General features: G+C 41.2%; 1 protein-coding gene across 5 annotated transcripts in view; it reads left to right on the forward strand.

The window, feature by feature from the left end:
- Positions 1–22639, forward strand: part of rcc2 (regulator of chromosome condensation 2) — a 35776-nt gene extending 13137 nt beyond the window's left edge. For 3 of the 5 annotated variants that reach the window (XM_048561816.2, XM_048561815.2, XM_048561819.2), the window contains 10 exons: positions 183–326; positions 1285–1416; positions 4307–4395; positions 5789–5903; positions 8641–8807; positions 10060–10240; positions 11256–11361; positions 13135–13207; positions 16618–16695; positions 18276–22639. In XM_048561816.2, the coding sequence (XP_048417773.1) occupies positions 183–326; positions 1285–1416; positions 4307–4395; positions 5789–5903; positions 8641–8807; positions 10060–10240; positions 11256–11361; positions 13135–13207; positions 16618–16695; positions 18276–18380 (1190 nt within the window). In that variant the 3' untranslated portion in view covers positions 18381–22639. The remainder of the gene's footprint in view (positions 1–182; positions 327–1284; positions 1417–4306; positions 4396–5788; positions 5904–8640; positions 8808–10059; positions 10241–11255; positions 11362–13134; positions 13208–16617; positions 16696–18275) is intronic. The other 2 variants (XR_007250504.2, XM_048561817.2) reach the window with 2 other exon arrangements.
- Positions 22640–23594: the final 955 nt, after the last annotated feature.

A 23594-nucleotide genomic window follows, 5' to 3' on the forward strand; every position in this document is an offset into this window, starting at 1 on the left:
TAGGAGCAACTTGTGTGGTCACCCTGTTTGCATACATGTGTTAATTACAGTACAGTAATCCCAGAGCCAGCAATTTTCTGTTTGTGATGGGTGAATGACAGTGTCAGACAGACAAGTATGTGGTATTGTTAATTTGGACATTTGTGGGTGGGCTATCGCTAAACTTGCTTTATTTATTTCAGCTGCATACCGCAACCTAGGGCAGAATCTGTGGGGTCCAAATCGTTACGGGTGTCTCTCAGGAATACGAGTGCGGACAGTGTCATCGGGATCTTGTGCTGCTCATAACCTCATCATTACAACGGAGGGGAAGATCTGGAGCTGGGGTAAGTAGATGGAAACTGTCAGAAGCGCAGCTGGATTGAGTTTGAGAACTTTGTGCATCCTGGTAATCTCCCATTACTTTTATCTCTTTAACCATCGGTCAGTTACTGACTGACGAAAATTTGCTTATCAAGTTTGCATGCAAATACTTTTGAATGAACTTCAAAACTTGATTAACCACCTAAAAAGCCAAAAGTTGTTTGTCCTCTTTTTGTTGAGGGAGGACCTGACTCGTTATTCAATTTCATCCTGCTGTCTTTCCTGGGAGAAGGTGAATTATTCATTGCTTTTCCATCCTGCTGTTCAACCTGCCATGTATTCGGGTGATTTGCTGCGATGGATATGTAATTTACAGCACTGAAATAAGTCATGTGACCCAATTTGTGCATTCTGATGTTTATACCCTTCCCACTCCTTCATTTCTCACGTGCTAAGCCAGCATTCCCCTAAATTAATCTATGCCATTGTTCTAAACTGCTTGTTGTAGTAAATTCCAAGTCTGACCAATTTCTAGGTAAGGGAATTTCCCCTGCATTTCCTTATTTGATTTAACTTTGCATTTACATCCACTAGTTTATTTTCTTTGTTCTCCCCTGCCTCAAGTGGAAACACATTTTCTATGTCTGTCCTAATTATCTCCTTTAATAATCTGATTTTGAGAGACCTGACTTCAGGAAGAAAGGGTCCACCAATAACCATTCACCTTCACTCATATATGTCAGGGATCATCATTGACTAGAGGTCTGAGTCCATGTAGTTACCAAGAATGGGGCCGTCACTCCTGAGATCCAGGGGAATGCTTGATGCTGTCCCGTTAAGTAGTTGATTGACGATTAGTTTGGAAGGTCCGAAACAGAAAATGTAGGCCTTGCAACTCATATGAAGTATAGCTCTTGGTGTCCATGAGAGGCGATTTTTAAAACATTCTTTTTCCTTTTTTTTTGTTTTCACCTTTTTTAGGTCGTGGGGAGAAAGGGCAACTTGGACATGGTGACACAAAACGAGGGGAGGTCCCCAAGCTCATTGAAGCCCTCAAAGACCAGACAATAGTTGCAGGAGCTTGTGGACGTAATCATAGCCTCTGTTTAACAGGTAACTGCCAAAGTGCGCAGGAAGCCTAAAACTGTTTTTATTGTGACTTTATAATGAACAATGATTGTATTTCATAATAAAGCGCGAACAGAACTTGGTTTAGTCCGTTCCCTTTTTGGGAAGATTGCCATATTTCAGATAAAACTAATACTGAACATATGCTTAAGAACTGGTGTTTTATTAGCATTTGAATAGCTCCACTGTTTAAACCAGTTACCCTTTTGAAATAAGTTGATGAATATTGGAAGTTTAGTTTTGCACTGAACTGTAAATAAGTGTCTATCTATACCGTGTTATAACCAACAGAGAGACAATGTTAGGATACAGCTTCAGGTACAGTACTGTCTTAGCTGAAAAGTAGCAACTAAATTGTCTAGCATGAATGCGCACAGTAGCAAATGAGTGGGATTGCAGAACATTCTGAGCAGTGGCCGTTTTTCCTCATCCAACAAGGCCAACTAGTTCATAGCAGTATCAATGAACAATTTTGTCCCTTCCACCTGCAGTTTGGTTAGTTCCAGCTTGATGGTTCAATGCAAGGTGTAGGACCTTAGACCAAGGCTTTCAGAACTCCAGGTGGTGAAACCTGTGGTATTGGCAGATGTACTTTTGGGGATGTGAACACAGAGGCAGCACTGTCTCTGGAGCTCTGACCAAATGTAACAATTTCATGATCTCTCTTAAATCTTACAGTTTTTTTAATAGTGCCTGTGGCCTAACTGGCTGTTTTTGTTTTTGAGACCCGAATTCTGTCCTGAAAAGTTCAGAGGAAAGAGGTTTTTGTTTAAACTTTGGAACTGCAGGCCCCCACACCATGTCTACTCCAACTCCTCCTGGGTTTCTTAATATCCTGTCCCCCACTCTATCCCCCTCAGAAATCTCATTCAGGCCTGCAGTCACCGAAATGGGGCAGAACTGGGGAAAAGCTTGGGAAGCATTGTTTTGGGCTGTCCCTTCTGGATACCCATGTTCACAAAAGTTTTGTATGTGATGCTCTTCCAAGAATAAAGACTTAATGGAGCCAATTTTAGCCTTGAGGTAGTGGGAGAATTCGGTGTTGAGATAATTCTAAACAGGCAGTATTTGCAAAGATTGAGTTTTTTTTTCCAACTTCTGCATGGTGAACTGCTGTCTAATCCGATTCAATTAGATTTAAATCTTGTGGGTTTTAAAATCTTCCAAGGGAGCTTATAGTTGAAAGGCTTCAGCATGGAGCTCAATGATGTCCATTTCACTGGAGAGAAAGGAAAACTGAGCACTTGATGTGGGGGTCCCTTGGCTGATTGTTGCCAGATACTGTGTTTAATTTCCTGTTCGTTTGAAGTAGCTGATTGTCTTCTGGGTGCAGTGCAAGCCTTCCTCTATAAATTTTCCTGCAAGCAACACTTTCAATGTTCCACTTCAGATATCAAAAGCCTGAAGTATTTCTACTGAACGTGCCTACTTAGTTACCTTCTGTTGAGGTTTGCGTTGTGCTTGCACATGCTGTCTTTTGTTTTGCCCTTATTACAATGTTTAGTTTCCAGTTTTCAGAATTCTGTCGGAGTGAAATAATTGTGCAAATTAGAACACCTGCATCCCAGTTTGGATATCTGCACTCTAAATAAGCTAAGAAATGCAGTCATTGATCTCTATGTCCTTGGGTAAGGCACTGGGGGAAAAGATTTGACTACTCCTTAGGTATGCCTGTAACTGACTGCTGAAAAGTGCATGCTGGTTACGTGGGTCTCACTGTGACTATTGGGAACACTCTGAGCCACTAGGAAGTGAAGAAGTTCATATGAAAAAAGGCAAATAATTTGACCATTGCGCACACAAGAGCAAGGTAGTGTTTTCAACACAACAAATAATGCTGCAGGAGTTATTCTTGTGAATCTTTCTTAATCTATACTGGACAAAATGTAACTTGGGGAAGGTTTTGGTTTTCAAAACGCTTGCCAGTTAACACTGTTGCATAAATTAGTATCTATCCTAATCGCATAACCTTGGATCAAAATAACTCCATTGTTTAATTGTATTTGTAACTTTATGGTTACTCCCCTGCTGCCAGAGGAAAAAAATGAAGTTACTTTGACCAGGCTGCAATAGAATATGTTCAAAAACTGATTGCCCTGTTGCTGCAAAAGAAGGCTGTTTTCCCTCTGATTCCGTTTTCCCCCCTCTCCCTGAAGGAACAATCCATATGTTGGCATGTGGTTCCATTGCTGTCTGTATTTCAGCACTTTGCCCATAAACTTCACGACAGCTGAATAAAGATTAACTGTTTAGCTAACCTCCCTTTTTGTCTTACCTGCTATCATACAGCTGTTGACAGCAGAATTTACGGGCCAAAGCTATCTTAAGCAGGAACCTTGCATTCTTACTGCTCCTTCTGCCTTGAAATTGTGTAGATTGAGTTACAATTATCAATCACTGACTCACCAGATTCCAACTAGGGGGCAGACTGGAGACTGGCCCCAATTTTAGCTTCGTGTAGGACAAATGCCAAACCCTTGCCTCCCCATTGCTTCTCAGCCTGAAGTCTAGACAGTTGAGTCAGAGCCCCCATTCTACCTGCATAACACAGGCACATTTTCTCTGATCAGAAGCGACTGGCTGACACAAGAGGAAAGCTCCCTGACATGAAATGAAATTGTAGGAGAGAAGATCTAATAAAACTAATCTTAAACAAGACATCAATGTCATCATTGTTAACATTGGCATTTTAAATGATTAATATTTGTACCAGCTCTCAATACTCTGACTGTCCTGCACATGAATTCATAAATGCCCATCGTGATGCCTATTGTAATTCTGTTAGTCTCCTTCATGAAGACTCACTCTTGCTCTGTAGACATTTTGTAATTAGAAAATCTAATTACTATGTTGTTTTAACTTTAACTGTGTGTAGAAAATGGAACCGTTTATGCATTTGGTGAGAATAAAATGGGGCAGCTTGGTCTCGGAAACCAGACTGAAGCGGAACCCTGCCCTTCACAGGTAAACTAAATCCGATCAATCTGACAAACCATTATCCTGATTAATATTTCACATTTGTCTACCAGCCCCTTTCCTGCACACTATTTCCACTTTTCTCTCTTCTGTAATAACAGGCCTGCATAGCTTTCCCTGGATGTTAGAAGCTGTATTGAAACTTGCCCAAGTGAGCCACTTTTCATGTGTTCAGATGTTAGAGTCATACAGCAATGGCAACAGACCCATCTTGTCCATGCCAACCGGATATCCTATTCTAACCTAGTCCCATTTGCCAGCATTTGGCCCATATCCCTCTTAAACCCTTATTCATGTACCCAGCCAAAAGGTACTGAATCTATATCAAACCCTCTTTTTCAAACCGTAACATAATGTTGTATAAACAAAAAGAAAATTCTACTCCAGTTGTTTAGCTAGTTAATTTAGTTCAGATATTGTTCAGCTGCCATGGCACTACGAGGAGATATTACAGCTGTGTCTGATGTTCTCTCCATGTTCCACTTTTTTTTTCCAGCAAATTATTCAATCACTCTCTCTTGTGTTATAGTCTATCTGCATTATTCTCCCCTTCCCCTTTTTCAGATGTTGCGTTTCTGTTTTATGTATTTTGTTTGGAGAGTGCAGCAATGTCTTCTGAACATATGTGCTGGTACACTATTTCATGTCCCATTACATTAGGTTAATGAACAGTAAAACCAGTAGATTAACAATTTTCTGCTATTAATGGCAATATTGATATGCTATCAGATTGAAAGTACAAAACTGGCTGCAGTCCTTTGTATTTGAAAAATCATTTCCGTACATCTTGCTACGCAACAGTGCATACGTGATCTTTATGACGTCTTTTTCTGCGGAAGCCAGTTAACGTTGATTCGATGCTTGGCAAAACAGAATCCTACATTAAAATTACAGCCACTCAAGTTTTTTTAAAATGCTTCTCCTTTGGCCGCCTTGCATTTTGTCTCGATTTCCAGCTGTTCTTGGTTGCTTCTAAGTACATGTTTTTGGTCCCCCCTTTCCCCATATTTATTATTGATTGATTGTTTTTGAAAGGTCCAGAGAGAAGGTGAGCGGCAGTTTACACGTATTTATGTCATAACAGTTTATGCTATATATTAGATAGTGATGACAAGGAGTGACTGACCTTGCAGGTACTGTGTGACATCTGTTAAATTTTATTCATTTTAAAACTTTGTTTCTCATAAAGTAGCCTGATCTGCAGCCATGTAGACTATGGAGAGCGTAGGATAATAAATTATGTTGACTGTAATTTAAAACCAAACTTTTTAATGTTGTTTTATATATAAAGGTTTTTCTTTATGGAGAGTTATAAAATCATTCAGTGGGTTGATCAATTATCTTGTGTTCTGTACTCTCTTCATTTTTTTAATTCCCCTAGATAATGTACAATGGCCAGCCGATTGTAAAAATTGCCTGTGGTGCAGAATTCAGTATGATTGCTGACTGCAAAGGGAACCTGTACTCTTTTGGCCATCCAGAGTACGGGCAGCTTGGTACGTGTACGTGTACGTGTTTTAAACCTGAACCAATGTCTTCTGCCACTGGATTTTGAGAATCCGAGATAACAAGGTGCAGAGCTGGATGACCACAGCAGGCCGAGCAGAAAGGCTAATGTTTCGGGCCTAGACCCTTCTTCAGATTTTTCTGAGGAATGGTCTGGGCCCGAAACGTTAGCCTTCCTGCTCCTATGATGCTGCTTGGCCTGCCGTGTTCATCCAGCTCTGCACCTTGTTATCACAGTGATTAAGCAATCTTTATTTCTTAATTTAATTGCATTTTGTTGGTATATGCATGTTTCCTCTTCAGTTAAACCAAATACCCGTCCTGCTCTTATTTGAGGGGCTTATTGCACATTGAACAACAAACTCTCAAGGGAGCCATTACTGCTTTTAATGAGACTTTTCACGTGTGAAGCAATGAGATCAGTGGTAGATTAAGGCCATTGGAGTCATTAGCTGGTGTTAATGTTTATCTCCTTGATCTGTGTTGATATGGTGTTCTTGAAGGTGCGCTCTAATGAGCTGAAACACAATTCCATTTGAATTTGAGCTTGTAGTGCTAATAGTTAGCATTCTCATCTCAAAAAGTCAAGGGGAGCCTGAAAGATTGCCTCTGCCCCCATCCCTCCCACTCATTCACGTGCCAGTGCTTTCCCTGGAAGAGAGCATTTGATAGAAATGAGAGCGCAAGTGCCCTTTTTAAACAGCAATGTTCGCACTGCCTCTCCCTCGGTTCCACGGCTAACATATGAGGACTCCCGGTCTATATTGGATGGTGTTTAGAAGGATGTAGGAGGATCTAATTAAAACTTTCAGAATACTGAAAGGTCTGGATAGAGTGAGAAGACTCTGGGGGCTAGGTCATTGAGTACATTTAAGACAGGTTTCACAACTCCAATCTCCCCGTAACCTTTGATCCCCTTGAGAATCAAGAACCTATCAGCTATGATTGAATGGCAGAGCAGACTCGATAAGCCGAATGGCCTAATTTCTGCTCCTATACATTGTGGCCTGAGAGATTTTATTTTACCAAATAATTCCATACAGCTTAGTTGCTGGACTTATTCTTAGGATAGCCAATTGTTGAGCCAGCATTTATTACCCATTGTTAGTAACCGTTGAGAAGCTGCAGTAGTCCTTGTGGTGTAGGTGTGCCCACAGTCCTGTTGGGGACAGTGTTCCTTCATAGCTGCAAATCCCTGGAACAGTGGTTTAGTTTGAATTTATGACATTGTGTTGTAGAGTATGTGACTGTTGCTGGCATTTGTTGCCCACGAATATGTTAATTCTCGAGGCCATTTCAGAGAACTGTTAACATTGTGTGTAGAGTGATGTAGCAGATTTCTTTCTGAGGTGAACCAGATGGGTTTTTACAACAAGTGACAATTTGAGTTTTGAACCCACATCCCCAGAAGATTAGCCTGTGTCTCTGGATTACTCAGCAAGTAACATTACCCCTTCACCACCACTGCCCTTGTTATTGTTGTGTCCCCACATATCTGCTGCTGTTGTATTTTTTAGCAGGTAGAGGTCATAGGTTTGGAGGGTGTGGTTGAGAAAAGCTTGGCATGCAGCTGCAGAGCATCCTGTGGTTGGTATGAAGTGAAGGTAGAAAAATTGGGGCAGTTGTGCAGATCAGTGATGATATAATTGAATAGCAGAGTCTGAAGACCTTTCATGTGAGAGTAGAGGACAAATATTTCATGCAGGATCCAGAGGTGCTGACATGGGTTTCTCTGGTCTTGTGCAATTTAAAGGCAGTGAATGCAGATTCTCTGACACAGCTGGTAAAATATGGTCTGTAACCATAAGAGACTAGACAGTCTTTAGCATGGTCCCTAATGAATTAACTAATCTCTACTGCAGTTTCAGTAGATGCACTCTCATCGTCCTCCCTGCCTGTGGACATAGAGATGAGATGGGATATTTTTCAATGATCACCATTTCGGTATCTGCTGCTGAAAAAAGTATTTGATGTTAGAGTGAGATGGGTTGTGATCTTTCCAACACTTGCTGGGTGAGTTCCTGTATGAAGGATCGCTATTTGGGTGAGGCAAACAAAGATCCCCTTGTGACAGTACTCTGGCATATATCTCGACTTCTGCCAAAGAAATTGGGTGTGGATGCAAAGTGACTTTCTGAGCACCTCTGATTTAAAAATGATTTTTTTCCTGCTTTCTTTCATACCTCATGCTGTCAAATTGAAAGATGAAGAAACAATTAAAACTACATGTTCTTAGTGTCTGAAATGTACAGTTTTTCCTTAATTCCTGCTGTTTCTCTAATTTTCCCCACAATTTAATGTGTGCAGTACTTGGCACCCCACGTTGGTGGTCCTTATGTGTTCTTTTGAAAAAGTTCACAAAACTGTGTGCCAACTTCCGAAGACTCTACTATTTCAATGAGACACTGCCTTTAAATAGCTGTAAAGAAGATATCTATATTGCGAACTCCAAAATTAAGCACCACAAATAGTATACAGTTAATCAACCCTATAAGAAATTGAAGAGAAGTCCTTTTCCCAAAGAATGGTGAGAATGTGGAAATTATTGCCATGTCGAATGGTGAGGCAATTAGTTTCCCTTTAAATACATTTACACGAAATCAGAACTAACTTTGGATATGCAGTTGGGGGAGGTGAAATAAAGTTGGAAGTGGTATGTGTTGTGCCAGCACAAACATGTTAAGCGGAATAATATAATGTTCCATGTTAATTACTGCTTTCAAACAGGACACAACTCTGATGGGAAGTTCATTGCCCGAGCCCAGAGAATTGAATTTGATTGTGAAGTGGTGCCGCGGCGTGTAGCAATCTTCCTGGAGAAGACGAAAGATGGTCAGATCTTACCTGTGCCAAATGTTGTTGTCCGTGAAGTGGCCTGTGGAGCGAATCACACGGTACAAAGCTGATTTGTGATGTCTTGCTAAATAATTATTGTGTAGCCTAACCTCTGCGCCTCTGAATCCTCGTTCTCCCGGTCAGTAGATTTATGTTCAGAAAGAAAATTATTTATGCAGAGGGTGGAGTAAAGGGTGACGTATTTTCTGCTTTTCTCTTTCATCAGTGAAAGACCTTGTAGGAAATATTTTGTAATTTTTTTTGTTTTTTTGCAAAAATTTAATGGAAAGCTGTATTACAAAGAGCCAATTTGTTGTCCTGTTCTACGCAGTTGCCCATCTTTCCCCTCCAATCCAGGTAGCACATCCCTAAATCTGTGGCCGCTGTTTTGGAAGGGTGAGCTAGCTGGCTGTTGAGAACTAAATAACATTCCCATCAGACCACATACTATCCAGACTTCAACTGTATTGACGTTTCTTCAATCATTTCGCAGTTGCAATGCTGCAAATACGAGTATCTCTGTGGGAATTACTTCAGTGCATGGATTGGAGGGTTCAGGAAGAATGCCAACAGTCTCTTCTCAAGTCTAGTGTGGGATCGACAATGCCCTTGGCATGTCATTAAGCCTCAGTTTGCAGTTAATTGGATCTATTCCCTAAAATAAAACTAAGTACTTCAGATGCTGGAGATATGAAATAAAAACAAATTCATGGAGGTACTCTGCACATCTGTCCCCATGTGTAGAGAGAGAAAAAGATGTAACATTTCAAGGCTGGTACGACTCTGCTTTGGAATCCGAGAAGAGTTGTCTGCCTCAATGTTAACTTGGATCTGTCCCTGCCTGTCCATCCCTACAGTTCTAATTGAAGGGGATCTATTTTCGATTCACTTTGTTTTTTTTCCTGCAGGTTTTGGCCAGGCTTCCTTCCTGTTTAGGTGTTCCTGGCTGCATTCTCAATGCCCTTTTCAGAACACAGTGATCGCTGAACAAAAATAAAAACTGGTGCTGTGCATCTGAACTAAAGCAGGAAGTGCTAGAGAAACTGTGTGTCTCATAGCCCCTGTGAAGAGAGAGAGAGAGACAGACTTTTTAAAGCTTTTTGAGTTGAATATAATGTTTGTCATATAATGACACCTGATTTTTGATTTTGACTGTCTTGGTTTGGCTTTAGCCCATTTCAGCCACTACTGCAGGTGACCTTCCTGAAGATTGGTCAAGTGTACATTCCAAAATAAATTAAATGCAGCTGCTCCTGCAGCCTTTCAAATGTTGAAGAATGGCTCTGTTTCATTTGTTTTTGCGTTTCCTAGATTGCTCTTGATTCGCAGAAGAGGGTGTTTACCTGGGGATTTGGAGGATATGGTCGCCTAGGACACTCTGAACAGAAAGATGAAATGGTTCCACGCCTTGTTAAGCTGTTTGATTTCCCTGGTCGAGGTGCTGTACAGATCTGTGCGGGGAACACCTGCTCGTTTGCAGTGAATGAAATGGGTTGGTAATGTGCAATGTTTTCATTATTCCTATGGACTGATTTGTGAAATGTGAATTGCTTCTGTATGGTGGCGAAATATCAATTTGGTGAGGCCTTCTATGGAGGATAAACATCAGCATACACTAATTGGGTCAAATGGCCTTTTTCTATGTTTTACGTTCTCTAATTCTGCGAGCAGGGCATTACAGCTGTCTGTACAGCATGCCTATTGATCTCACTGACTTCTTGTTCCCACCTCATTCTGGAGCTCATTTGCCTTTTTGTTGTAAAACAGGGGTGGGGGGAGAAAAATGTAACTGCTAGTAGGTGGGTTATCCAACTTCAACTCCTTAAGTGAAACCGTCCCATTTAAAGTAGAGCGACTTGTAATGATGAAACTTGCTTTTTGGAAAGTGTACAATTTACACTGTACCATGCCTCGTAATTGTAGGTATTGTGCCTTGATTGTTGAGCTATCTTTGCTGTCCAGTTTAGGTTGGCTCAGTGGTGGCACTCTTAACCTGAGTCAAGATTTGATAGTTCAAATTCCATTCAGGACACATTAAACTGACATATTACTTCTTAGTGCTACACTGAAGTGTAGTTGGAAGTGGTGTACTTTACACCAGTGCCCCCTTTTTAGTGGAGGGGTGACAGCAATATTTGAAGAGCAATGTTTACTGATATACTCCACTAAACATTGAGTTAGATTAATTGATCATTCTAATCTCACTTGCTGTTTTAGGTTTGCTTTGTGTACAGATTGGCTGCAGTGTTAACCCACACCGTGATTACTAATTGCCGTGATGTCTCTCTAGCAAACTGCAGCAGAAGTATAAGTTTACCTTTCCACTAATTTCTGTTTCTGAGATGCTTGAGCGAGACCAGGTATACCTGACACCCCTGAGGCAGAGACAGTGTATGTAATAAACAGGATTGTTTTGTCAAATTTGGAGTGGATCACTTGTGGCAACATGAACCTTTTTAGATTTAATTGGTCAGTAATCCCAGTCACTTTCCCTTGTTTGTTATCAGGTGGCTTGTTTTTCTGGGGTGCTACTAACACTTCCCGTGACTCTACGATGTATCCCAAAGTGGTGCAGGACCTGTGTGGGTGGAAGGTTCGAAGCCTGTCCAGCGGGTGAGTAAATGGCTGCAGAATTGCAGAGTGAAATCAAGGACTGCTAGTTATGTTTCCTTGACTCCATTGCCTTGGCTGAGCCCGACAGACCGGGAACTATTGTCTACCTTGCTGTTTCTGATGGATAGATGAATAGGCTGGGGGTAGAGGTGGTGGAAGAAGACAGTGAATGTATATAAATTGAATATAATGTCCTGTTAGATTTGGAAGCTTTTTAAAATACAATGTCATTAATTTACAAGACGAACATTAGTTGCTCTTGAATGTAATGGTGAACTGCAGCAGTCCATATTAAGAAGATCTGTAATGTTTGAAAGAATGGCCCAGAATTCTGAGTAGGCAATATACTCCCAGGTTAGGGTGGTATGTGAATTTGAAGGTTGTAGTTTTCACGTACCTCTGCTATCCTGGGTGGTAAACATCACAGGCTTGGAATTTGTTGCAGCACAGCTTGTTGATAGCGTGCACTGGTGCTAAATTGAGTGACTGTGTTTTAAGATGATGGGTGGAGTGCCAATCAAGTGGTTGCTCTGTTCTGGATAGTCTTGAGCTGTTTGAGTGTTTTTGTGCTGTCAATCATTCAGTCAAGTGGAGAGTATTCTGTCACATTCCTGACTTATGCTTTGTTTTCAGGAATCAGCAGTTGAGTCATTTCCTGTCTCTGACTAGATGTTGTAACCACTATTTATTTGACTGATCCAGTTAAATTTCTGTTTGTTTGGCATCTCCATCCACAGCCCCTATGCACTGTTGTTATGCTCGTACAGATCCTCTCCTGAGGATGCCAACCTTGTGACCCTAGACAATAAGCAAATGCATTTTTGGATCCCACCCAAAGCACAATCAACAGCACCAGCCTTATTTGATTTTATTTAATCTCCTTCCTCCAAAGTGGTTCAGACCCTGTGTACTGCCCACATTCTTTGTCCTGCCCAAGACCAGGAACATGCGAAATTTAAAGCTGGGATTTTCTACAAAAACAGAACACCCGTAGATTCTGCAAATCTGAAATAAAAACAGAAAATGTGGAAGTAGTCAACAAGTTTGGTAGTATCTAAAGGTGGGGGCGGGGAAACTGAACACATCAGATTAGTGATCTTTCATCAGAACATTAATCACCTGTTCTGTTTGAAAGTCATTGACCTGAAATGTTAGCTCTGTTTCCATCTCCTCCTGGCAGCGTTCTGTATACTTCCAGTCTTTTCTGATACATCTACCTGAGATCTTCTGGTCTGTCTTTGTGCACAAGGCACTGTCTGTGCCCATTTAATAGAAGTGTTGATTTTTGCTCAGTTAGATGGCTTTGATGTGTTTAATCAAAGGTCACAAGTGACCTGGAGACGAATATATTGGGCTCAACTGTATAGCTGTCTGCGCAGCTGTACAACTTAGTTGCAAATGTATAATTTTGTTTCCTTCCTGTTGAAGATGGTGCTACAAATGAGAGATTTGCAAGGAATTTCAACTTTTAAACCTTGCATGCTCATCAAAGGCAAATAAAATCTAATGGGTAGGGGGTTAGAGTGGAAATTTGAGAAAAACAATAATGCTGGTAGCTTTTTATAACCAGTTGAGCAGCATTTACAAGGAGAATGGGCCTGTTGTGGTATTTTGGGTGTGTACCCATCATCAGGCCTCGGGCTTGTTAATAACACTTGGCAAAAACCTCTGGCTGGAAGTGGGATATTTCTGAACCAAATTCTTTTATTTCATCTCTTTCTCTTTCTCTCTCTCTCTCTCTCCCTCTCTCTCTCTGTGTCTTGTTGTGCTCAGGAAAAGCAGCATAATTGTGGCAGCTGATGAGAGCACAATCAGCTGGGGACCTTCACCTACCTTTGGAGAATTGGTAAGAACTGTATTGGGAGGTAAGGTAATAGCAAGACTGAGCTTCATCACGTGCGTGGAAGTTGGTGCATGTCACCCTTGAATTTAAAAAGTCACAGATTTAATGTCACCAAGAAGCAATGCTGTTGGTGGATTTCGAGGACAGCAGAATTGAAAAATGTATCTACTCTAAATGTTAGATAATAAAATGTGAGGCTGGATGAACACAGCAGGCCCAGCAGCATCTCAGGAGCACAAAAGCTGATGTTTCGGGCCTAGACCCTTCATCAGAGAGGGGGATGGGGTGAGGGTTCTGGAATAAATAGGGACAGAGGGGGAGGCGGACCGAAGATGGAGAGAAAAGAAGATAGGTGGAGAGGAGAGTATAGGTGGGGTGGTAGGGAGGGGATAGATCAGTCCAGGGAAGATGGACAGGTCAAGGAGGTGGGATGAGGTTGGTAGGTAGGAGATGGAGGTGCGGCTTGGGGTGGGAGGAAGGGATGGGTGAGGAAGAACAGGTTAGGGAGGCAGAGACAGGTTGGACTGGTTTTGGGATGCAGTGGGTGGAGGGGACGAACTGGGCTGGTTTTGGGATGCGGTGGGGGAAGGGGAGATTTTGAAGTGGAGATCTTGAAGCTGGTGAAGTCCACATTGATACCATTGGGCTGCAGGGTTCCCAAGCGGAATATGAGTTGCTGTTCCTGCAACCTTCGGGTAGCATCATTGTGGCACTGCAGGAGGCCCATGATGGTCATGTCATCTGAGGAATGGGAGGGGGAGTGGAAATGGTTTCCACTCCCACTCCCATTCTTTAGATGACATGTCCATCATGGGCCTCCTGCAGTGCCACAATGATGCTACCCGAAGGTTGCAGGAACAGCAACTCATATTCCGCTTGGGAACCCTGCAGCCCAATGGTATCAATGTGGACTTCACCAGCTTCAAAATCTCCCCTTCCCCCACCGCATCCCAAAACCAGCCCAGTTCGTCCCCTCCCCCCACTGCACCACACAACCAGCCCAGCTCTTCCCCTCCACCCACTGCACCCCAAAATCAGTCCAACCTGTCTCTGCCTCCCTAACCTGTTCTTCCTCACCCATCCCTTCCTCCCACCCCAAGCCGCACCTCCATCTCCTACCTACCAACATCATCCCACCTCCTTGACCTGTCGTCTTCCCTGGACTGACCTATCTCTTCCCTACCTCCCCACCTATACTCTCCTCTCCACCTATCTTCTTTTCTCTCCATCTTCGGTCCGCCTCCCCCTCTGTCCCTATTTATTCCAGAACCCTCACCCCATCCCCCTCTCTGATGAAGGGTCTAGGCCCGAAACGTCAGCTTTTGTGCTCCTGAGATGCTGCTGGGCCTGCTGTGTTCATCCAGCCTCACATTTTATTATCTTGGATTCTCCAGCATCTGCAGTTCCCATTATCTCTACTCTAAATGTTCACAGTTTAAAAATAAGTTTGATGTTTGCATATGTATAACAATTTTTTGTAGACTTCTGCCATCAATTTAACATTAAAGTGAGGTTGGGATTTTCTTTTGAGTCAAGAAAAGGACTTGAACCAAAGATTTTCTGGGCTGCTTAAATATATTTGATGTATTATTGTCTACGTTCAGCATTTGTTCAGAATCATTCTAATTTTTCACCCATGAATAGCAAATTTGGAGAATAGCAACCTTGGAGTTAAGATCTAATCTGAATGGAAATTGATATAGAGTGAGACTCCCACTGCCAGGAAATTTGATTGAAGTCTTCGCTCCAGTCCCCATTTTAACCTTAATCCTGGACACTGGAAACATTTATTTAGCTTTTACTGTCAGAATAAAAGTAGTTTTACATGGCTGCAGAGTTTGGTTTAAACAGTTCCATTGCTGAGGCAATTCATAGCCGCATTGTCTATAGGTTGCAAGGGAACTTGATCCTGCTTCTACCTGTTTTAAAAAGGTCTCTTGAGTCTTCATTCCCAGTTTGTTCAAAGTTAATTTGAAGTTGGTGACTCATATCCTGTACGTTTCACTGCAAACTTTGGTTAGCTTCTTTTGGGATAGCCAGACCAAGTGCATGTAGGTAAAGCAGGGTGAATAGAGTTGTAGTCATAGAGATGTACAGCACGGAAATAGACCCTGCAGCCCAACTCATCCACACCCCAACCAGATAGCCTAATTTCATATAGGCCCATATCCCCCCCCCCCCCCCCCCCCAAACCTTTCCAATTCATATACCCATCCAGATGCCAAATAAATGTTATTGTGCCAGCCTCCACCACTTCCTCTAACAGTTCATTCCATTACATGCACCACCCTTTTGGGAAGACCTTGGGGGGGAGAAAGGTGTGTTCCTGCTTTTTGTTTGGGAGGGTCAGGGGAGCAGGGAGAAGGAGTGAGAGAAGGCTAAAATAGAAGTTGTTGGAAAAGCTCAGCAGGTCTGGCAGCATCAGTGGAGGGAAAAAAAAGTCAGAGCTAACATTTCAGGTCCAGTGACCCTTCCTCACAAAAGGTTCTGAAATATTAACTCTGATTTTTTTTTTGCTTTTCTCTTCACAGATGCTGCCAGACTTGAGCCTCTGTTTTTGATCCTGATTTACAGCATCAGCAGTTTTTTTTTGGGTTTTTAGTGAGAGAGGGCTGACAGGTTTTTGTGGGATGGGGGGTTGCAGTTTTTTCTGCAGTGTCGAGGGGGAATGCTATGAGAATCATATTGTGTGGGAGTAATGTTCAGCAGCAAAGTTAAATGTGGTCACTGTCATCCCCACATGCACTGTTTATAGGAATAAGATTTTTCACTGAGACTGTATTTCAAGAGGTCCAGAGGATTCCATGGAGGGGTTTTGGGTATTGACCCATCAAATCTGCTCCATTGACATAACTGCAAAAAGGAGGGAGCTGAAGTGTTCAGTTCAGAGCAGGGAAAGGTTGATGAGGACACCTGCTGGCAATTTCTGACAGTGCAGGCCAATTCACTTAAATGCATAGTGCTACTTTTTAAACAATTGTCAGAGATGGATTTATCATTGGAAGCTGTCACTTGCATCGCCACCTACAGACACAACTAACTCTGTAACCAGGCATTCAGCTAACCAAAATATGGTGGATGCTTCAGATCTGAAGTCAAAACAGCAGGTCTAGCAGCATCTATGAAGTTCTGAATAAGTGTGGGACTCGATGCTACCTCTGTGTCTTTCCCTACCTGACCTGCTGAGTTTTTTCCAGCACTTTTAGTTTGTATTAATTCATTTAAAATGGATTTTGCTATTGGCTGACTGAGGCAGGCAGTATTCATTATTAGATTTTTCAAATCTAAATGTTGCGACCTGTTTTTAAATGCACCTTAATAAAACAACAATATTCCTGCCGCATGGGCCTATGTGCAACAGTGTTAAAGCTGCAGTCTGTTGGTATGAATTTTAACCGTAACTGATATTACAGGGATATGGAGACAACAAACCTAAATCCTCCACCACTGCACAGGAGATAAAGACCTTGGATGGAGTTTATATTGAGCAGGTGAGAATGAACTGTTCTCATTCCTTTTCGATTTGGGCTACAGTGTATTCAAGATCCCACTTCTTCAGTATAGCTCTCTGCAGTGATTTTTGTTTTGTCTGAGATCTTATGGCTTCTGCTGACATTCTAGTGTAGAATTGCATTCTGTCAAGTGAAATTGAAATATCCCACCCCCTCCCTTACAGGATGGTGGATGTGTAATGAGACTTGTAGAAGTCTTAATTCTGGATTGGTAACACTCGATGAAGGAATTGAATCGATATTTGTTGTAAGGGGATCAAAACTAGCAATGTTGTTTGACTCTGGTGTTAATAGACAATAGGTGCTGGAGTAGGCCATTCGGCCCTTCGAGCCAGCGCCACCATTCATTATGATCGTGGCTGATCATCCACAATCAGTATCCTGTTCCTGCTTTATCCCCATAACCCTTGATTCCACTATCTTTAAGAGCTCTATCCATCTTTCTTGAAAGTATCCAGAGAGTTGGCCTCCACTGCCTTCTGGGGCAGAGCATTCCATATATCCATTACATTCTGGGTGAAGAAGTTTTTCCTCAACTCCGTTCTAAATGGCCTACCCCTTATTTTTAAACTGTGTCCTCTGGCTCTGGACTTGCCCATCAGCAGAAACATGCTTCCTGCCTCCAGAGTGTCCAATCCCTTAATAATCTTATACATCTCGATCAGTGTTAGTGGGATTGCCCAGCTTCGACTCTGGCTAGAAAGGACTCCGGCTGAATCCCAATGTTTTGGATTCAAGTCACACTCAAATTTGAAAACACAGCACAAGATAATAGCTCACTCAGAGATAGTAAGAGCTGCCGATGATGGAGTCAGAAGTGTGGAGCTGGAGGAGCATAGCAGGCTGGGCCCTGATCCAAAATGTCAACTTTCCTCTCCTCTAATGTGCTCCTCCAACTCCACACTGTGTTATCTCACAATATAATAACTGATGCTACAATGTTAGTGCTACAGCGCTACAATTTCATAGAATCCCTACAGTGTGGAAACAGGCCATTTGGCCTATCAAGTCCACACTGGCCCTCCAAAAATCATCCCACCCCATCTCTGTAACCGTGCATTTTCCATGGCTAATCCACCTAACCTACACATCTTTAGGAGGAAACTGGAAGAGGCATATGCAGACATGGTTTAAAAAAAGTGTGCAAACTCCACACAGCCAATCACCGGAAGGCAGAATTGGACCTGGTCCCTGGCGCTGTGAGGCTGCAGTGCTAACAACTGAGCCATCCTGTTTACATTGGGTAAATGTAAAGATCCTGTGGCTTTGCTTTTTATGGGGACAGTTCTTCCCTCTATCCTGATTAATATCAATATTTATTCTTCAACCAAGATTACTAACTTCAAAAAAAATCTGGTCGTTATCACTTTGCTGTTTTTTGGGAAAATGGTGTCTATAAACTGCCATATTTTCTATACTTCAGTGTGTATTGCCCCGCATCATTTTACAGTCATTCTGATACAAGATAAATACACATCTCTTTATAGACCTCTTCGACTCAACACCTTTATGCCCAGTGATGCTTTGTAGGGAAAGAATTTTATTTTTTTTTCCTGCAGGTTTCTATGGGCCATGCTCATTCGTTGATGATAGCAAGAGATGAAAGTGATGCAGAGAAAGAGAGGATTAAGAAGTTGCCCGAATATAACCCACGGATTATCTGATGCTGTGTAGCCTGAGCAACCATACATGAAAGCTTCACTTGAACAAAGGCAGCTGAAGTTTAACAGTGCACTGGTCAACAAGATTCAAAAAAAAAATTCCACACTGAACAGGGAGCCAGGCAATGGACAACATCTTATAAAGAACTTTTCCAATTCATTACAAAAAAATGTTAGTGGTACTTTCACGATCGCGATTACATATGCAGCTCGTAGTAGTGTTTCCAAAGCAATTGAGTTAAACAATGCACGCGGATAGTTAATTTTAGTTGTGTTGTATGGCCATTGTGTTACCATTGCTTCAGTAATGGCCATTTCTTACTAATGTGTTGGGGCTTTCTGTATTTTCTTTTTAAGCCCAGATTTGGCTGTTTTAATTGGTCACCAAGAGCGGTGTAAACAAGCTGGATTGCTGGGAATCATGGTCTTCAAATGGCTACATTTAAACCATCACTCCGGTACAATTATTTCTAATTTTAGTTCTGATCTGGCCAGATGATATGGTCAATGGCATATGTGTAAATTGTGAAATTAATAGACTTCCTCTGTGTGTTTCGGAAGTGTGCACAGATTTTTTTCCATCTGGTTCTGCTCACCATCAAGTCCTGAAGTGTCACTCAGCTTTTGTGAAGACCAAACGTTCCAGTAGTACAGGACAGGACAGGACAGGACAGGACCTGAGTAGATTGGACTTCAACACTGCCTGATGTTTCAGAGAAGCAATGTTCCAGTAGAAAGCGATCTTTTTGAAAAACACATGCTCCCCTTTTTGGTGCAATCACATATCTCCAGCTTTATTTTGAGAGGTCTGTTGAAAGATGTTCGTGTTATTTGGTTTTTGACCTCTTTAGATCCCACGAAGAATTCAGGTCCTTTGCGATTGTGGGTCATGTTAGATTGTTGTTGACAGCAGGAGAGTAGCTGTCAGCAGTACCCCATCAATGAAAGTGCCTTATGATGTCCCACTCTGGCCAATTCATTCCCAATAATTTATTAAAATTTGTTTTAATGATTTCTTCTGCACAGGCCTAATGGCAGTCACATTTCCATTTGCTACTCATGGTCTGTATTAAGCTATGTGTTTGGTTACAGTTTTACACTTCTGATAAGCTAATGGAACTATTATTTGCCCTTTCTCACTCCTGCCCAGTCCTGTCCACTTTTGGATTTTTTTAAAAAATAAAAATGATCTTTTGTGCACTAACTTTATCAGCCCAAATTCTAACCATTTGGGATATTTCTTTTGCTTAGATTTTTAAAAGTCAAGAGAGGTGCTTTTGAGAGTTTTCAGTGTGGCGTGGTCATTTATGAATGCAAGGCTTATGGTAGTCCTTTGCTGCCTTTCCTATAACGGGAACAATGAAATTGGCATTACAATTCTGAGAACTGAGACCGAAAGGAACTCTGAGCAATGAATCTGCAATAGTGAAGGGGAGGTGGGACCTCAGTTACCAGTGGCTTGTTGACTGTTCATTATTTGACTAACCATTTTGCTCTTCTAAAGATCAGGGTAAGTTTTTATTTCAGGTATTTTACTAGGAGCATAAGGCACAGCAGGATTAGGTCCAGAACAGTTTACTAGACCAAGTAGTCTTTGAGCATTTGGAAATTTCATTGGTATTTTGTGTGATAACCCTGTTTTGATTCTTCCAGTAATATTAGTGGGGTGTTCACGTTAGATACTTTACATATTAACACCTGCATACTGCACCTTCATTGCATTATATCCTAAATTCTAATATCCTTTTTGGTCAGATTTTCCATCTGTTAAGTTCTGATACATAGCAGATTTTCCATTACTTCTATTATTATAAATTTGGAACCCATATCCAAAATGTGTTCATTCCAAGCTATTAGTAATCAGTTGTAGTCTTTTTATCCTCCACCTGCAACACTTCCATTGCTTCTTTGTGATCTGACTGACCATAATGTGTGCGGTATTGACAATTCCTCATTGGTGTCAAACATGCTTATGCTACAGCGTGAACATTTGTAACTCATTCCAGTGGTGTGGCTTCTGCCATTCAGAAAGCCACGTTCCTGACTCTGGGTGCATGACTGTGACCCTGTGATTACAAATCCAGTTTTGGCAGCCATTTAAAAATAAAAAAGGACCTAAGTTACCCTTTAAATTTTTTTTTGGGATGAGAGGAACTGGAAAAATGCAGATTACTCTAAAATATTTCTCTCTTCTTGTCTTAGCTGCCTTGTTGAATCAAAATTGTAGTTGCCCTATTTTTCACCTCTTATTCCTTCAAATTCTTTGTCTGTCTAGATACATTTCAAATGAACTGAATTTTAAGAGTTTGGATGCCTTGGAACAATGTGCTGGAAGGACCCTTATGATTTGGCTCCCGTAATCAGTCTAAGCAGAACTACTGGTGAGGTGAAAGATGCTGACATGAGTAAACCAATAAATTTAACCATTTTAACAATCGAGTCATGGTATTAAATACTGCAGTTTTGTGGGGCATAGAACTTTAGAATAAGCTGATGGTGCATCCTCTTCCACAAGATGAAATTGCATTGGCATCTTGGTGCTGAACGAGTTGAGAAATGGCTGGTTGCATTTTGTCTGACAAATTGCACATTCTTTTAAAGAAGCTAGTAGTGATTGGCAGACTGCAATTCATACTGAATTTTGTATTCCAGTTAAATTTGCAGCTATACACTGGTGGTTATGAATTTACAACCCTGAAGTTTCCAGACTTTGGTCTGTGCTGGAGTGCAGGAATAAATTCAGTTCTGTAAAATGTTAGATAAACATGCCTCCCTTTCTTTGGTTTTAATTTTTAAATTAACTTTTCCCCCACTCTGATTTGCCAGCCAAACTGCCTACTTTCCATTCTGTAATTGGCAGTGCTGTGGTGTAATTATCAACAGCTACAATAGCTAGGTTTTGCTTGTATCTTCCTAATGTTTGCTTCTCTTTTTTTTGAGATCCTGGTAAGTTCCTTGCCTGAAAACAACAGTATCAGTGTACTGAGATGTGTGTGCAATTTCTATTTTGAACCTTTTTTAAAAATCTGCTACACAGTGACCCTGTGTGGCACTACAGTTACATTTGGTGTCTTCCTGCAGCAACTGTTGCTTAAGTGTCAAGTTAGCCCATGTTCTGCCCCCCACCCCTTTTTTCCCCTCTTTTTTCCTTCTGGTTTCAAAGGTGCAGGCTTTATGGAATTGGGTATAAATGTACCACAGAATTTTTTCAGGTGCAAGTTGCACTTATGGTATCTTGCATCAGTAGCTGTGAGTATGCACTCTTTTCTGTAAGTATTGCATGGAATTCAACCAGACTGTCTTGAAAATAAAGTAACTTGGATAACTTTGGACTTGTTGACATCTTTCAATGCTCGTGAATTTGTGTACAAAATAAATAACACAGTGAAACCGAGCATTAGATGGTGTTCTTCTGTGGGAATTTTTTATTTATTTAAATAATTTTTCTCCATAGTAAAAGGACGGCTATTGATATATGGCCTGTGACCACCAACAAATGACACCGTGAGTTTCACATGCCTGTGCAGATTACCTTTGGTTTCCAGCTCCAGATGTCTGGAATTTACTAAGCCTGCCAATTTTAATTTTCACAATCTGAATGGGGAGTCAAACTGGACTTCCCCTTTTTAAAGCATCAGTTTTCTTTTTGTTAATTACATATGTCCAAATTTAGAAACACATATACTCTAAAGTAGAAAGTGGTTCACCTTGCGAAAAAGAACCTTGCTCCTTTAAAATGGTTTGATTTTTGGAAAGCTGTGAAGCTGTTGTAGTACAAACTTTTTTGTTTGTGTTTCTGTGGGTGTTTTATCCACACCCAGAAATCCCTCTTGGAGGAGAATTGGGAAGGATGGGAGAATGAAGAGGGAAATTTCCTGTTTCTTGGCTCATTTACCCCAAAGGAGAGAAAATCTTAAATGTTCATTGTAGCTGTGGTGCTGGGTGAAGTAATTCCACTATGTACAAATGCCATCCAATTGTACTATTCATGGCTTCCCTGGTAACGCAAAACTAATAATGGAATTGAATATTTGCAATTTTCAACACTTCCCAAATGGAAGTGCGTTGTCGGCTTGTTTAGTAAGTTGTGTTGGGAGGGAGCATGTCTTTTCATGCTGTTATTAATGACTAGTTTCTTGGCATCATTAGATTTAGTTAGTAATTTGTAGCCAATTAGCTGCCTGTTCAGTGCTGTAAACTTTTTTCTTTTTTTTACTTTTGTATTTCTTGCAATAAATTGAATAAATTTTACCTTTCATTTCCGTGCATTGTGTGATACAGTTGGCTTCAGAAATTATATCTGTTAATAGCTGTAGAATTTGGAGCATTGCTGGTTTAACATTGTGAGCTATTTTCATTGTCAGACATTTTGCAGATAAATCACCAGTTTATTATCAGGTAAATGTTTCTCACTCAATTTGTGTCCTCATTGCGAGTTTAGAAACAAATTTTCAACCTAAAATTTTGAGAACTGTGTCCCCCTGTCCTGAATAGCGACGGTATTGTCAACTTATGTTGCCGAACTTCATTGTGGGATAAGAGAATCTGAAATTCCTTTCTCGGCCAACACCAGAAAACAGACTGTGTGCTTGTTAGCAAGTAGTTTGAAGGAGCTTGTGTTGAAATTGACTGCTCTGTTTCAACCGTGATTGCATGTTAAAGTACCTCATTGGCTACAAGGTGCTCTAGAGTGATCTACTCTTGAGAATATCCTTTGTACTAGATATATTTTTATCCAAAAGACATCTTCAGTTAATTGATAAGTAGATAACACAATGGGTAAAGTTATAGTCAACGACATTTAAAGGCTTTGTGTTGACATCACAAATTGGTGGTTGGGCCTTTCCTGGGAAGGTGATGGCCTAATAGTATATCACTTGACAATTAATGCAGTGACTCTGGTGATGTTCTGGGAACTCGGGTTCAAATCCTGCCTTATTAGATGGTGGAATTTGAATTCAACAAATATCTAGAAATGGGAATCTAATAAACACCATGCAACTGTTGTCAATTGTCAGGAAAAACACATCTGGTTAACTAATGTTCTTACTTGGTCTGGCATACGCATGACTCCAGACTCTGTGATATGATTGGTGCTTATCTGCCCTCTGGGCAGATGGGAATAAGTAATAAATGTTGGCTTGGTCAGTGACACCCATATCATGTGGATTTTTTTCCTTTAAAAAAAGTGGGGGGTTATAAACTCCAGTTGTAGCA

Source organism: Stegostoma tigrinum, chromosome 28 (assembly GCF_030684315.1).
Source record: "Stegostoma tigrinum isolate sSteTig4 chromosome 28, sSteTig4.hap1, whole genome shotgun sequence".
Lineage (NCBI taxonomy): Eukaryota > Metazoa > Chordata > Chondrichthyes > Orectolobiformes > Stegostomatidae > Stegostoma > Stegostoma tigrinum.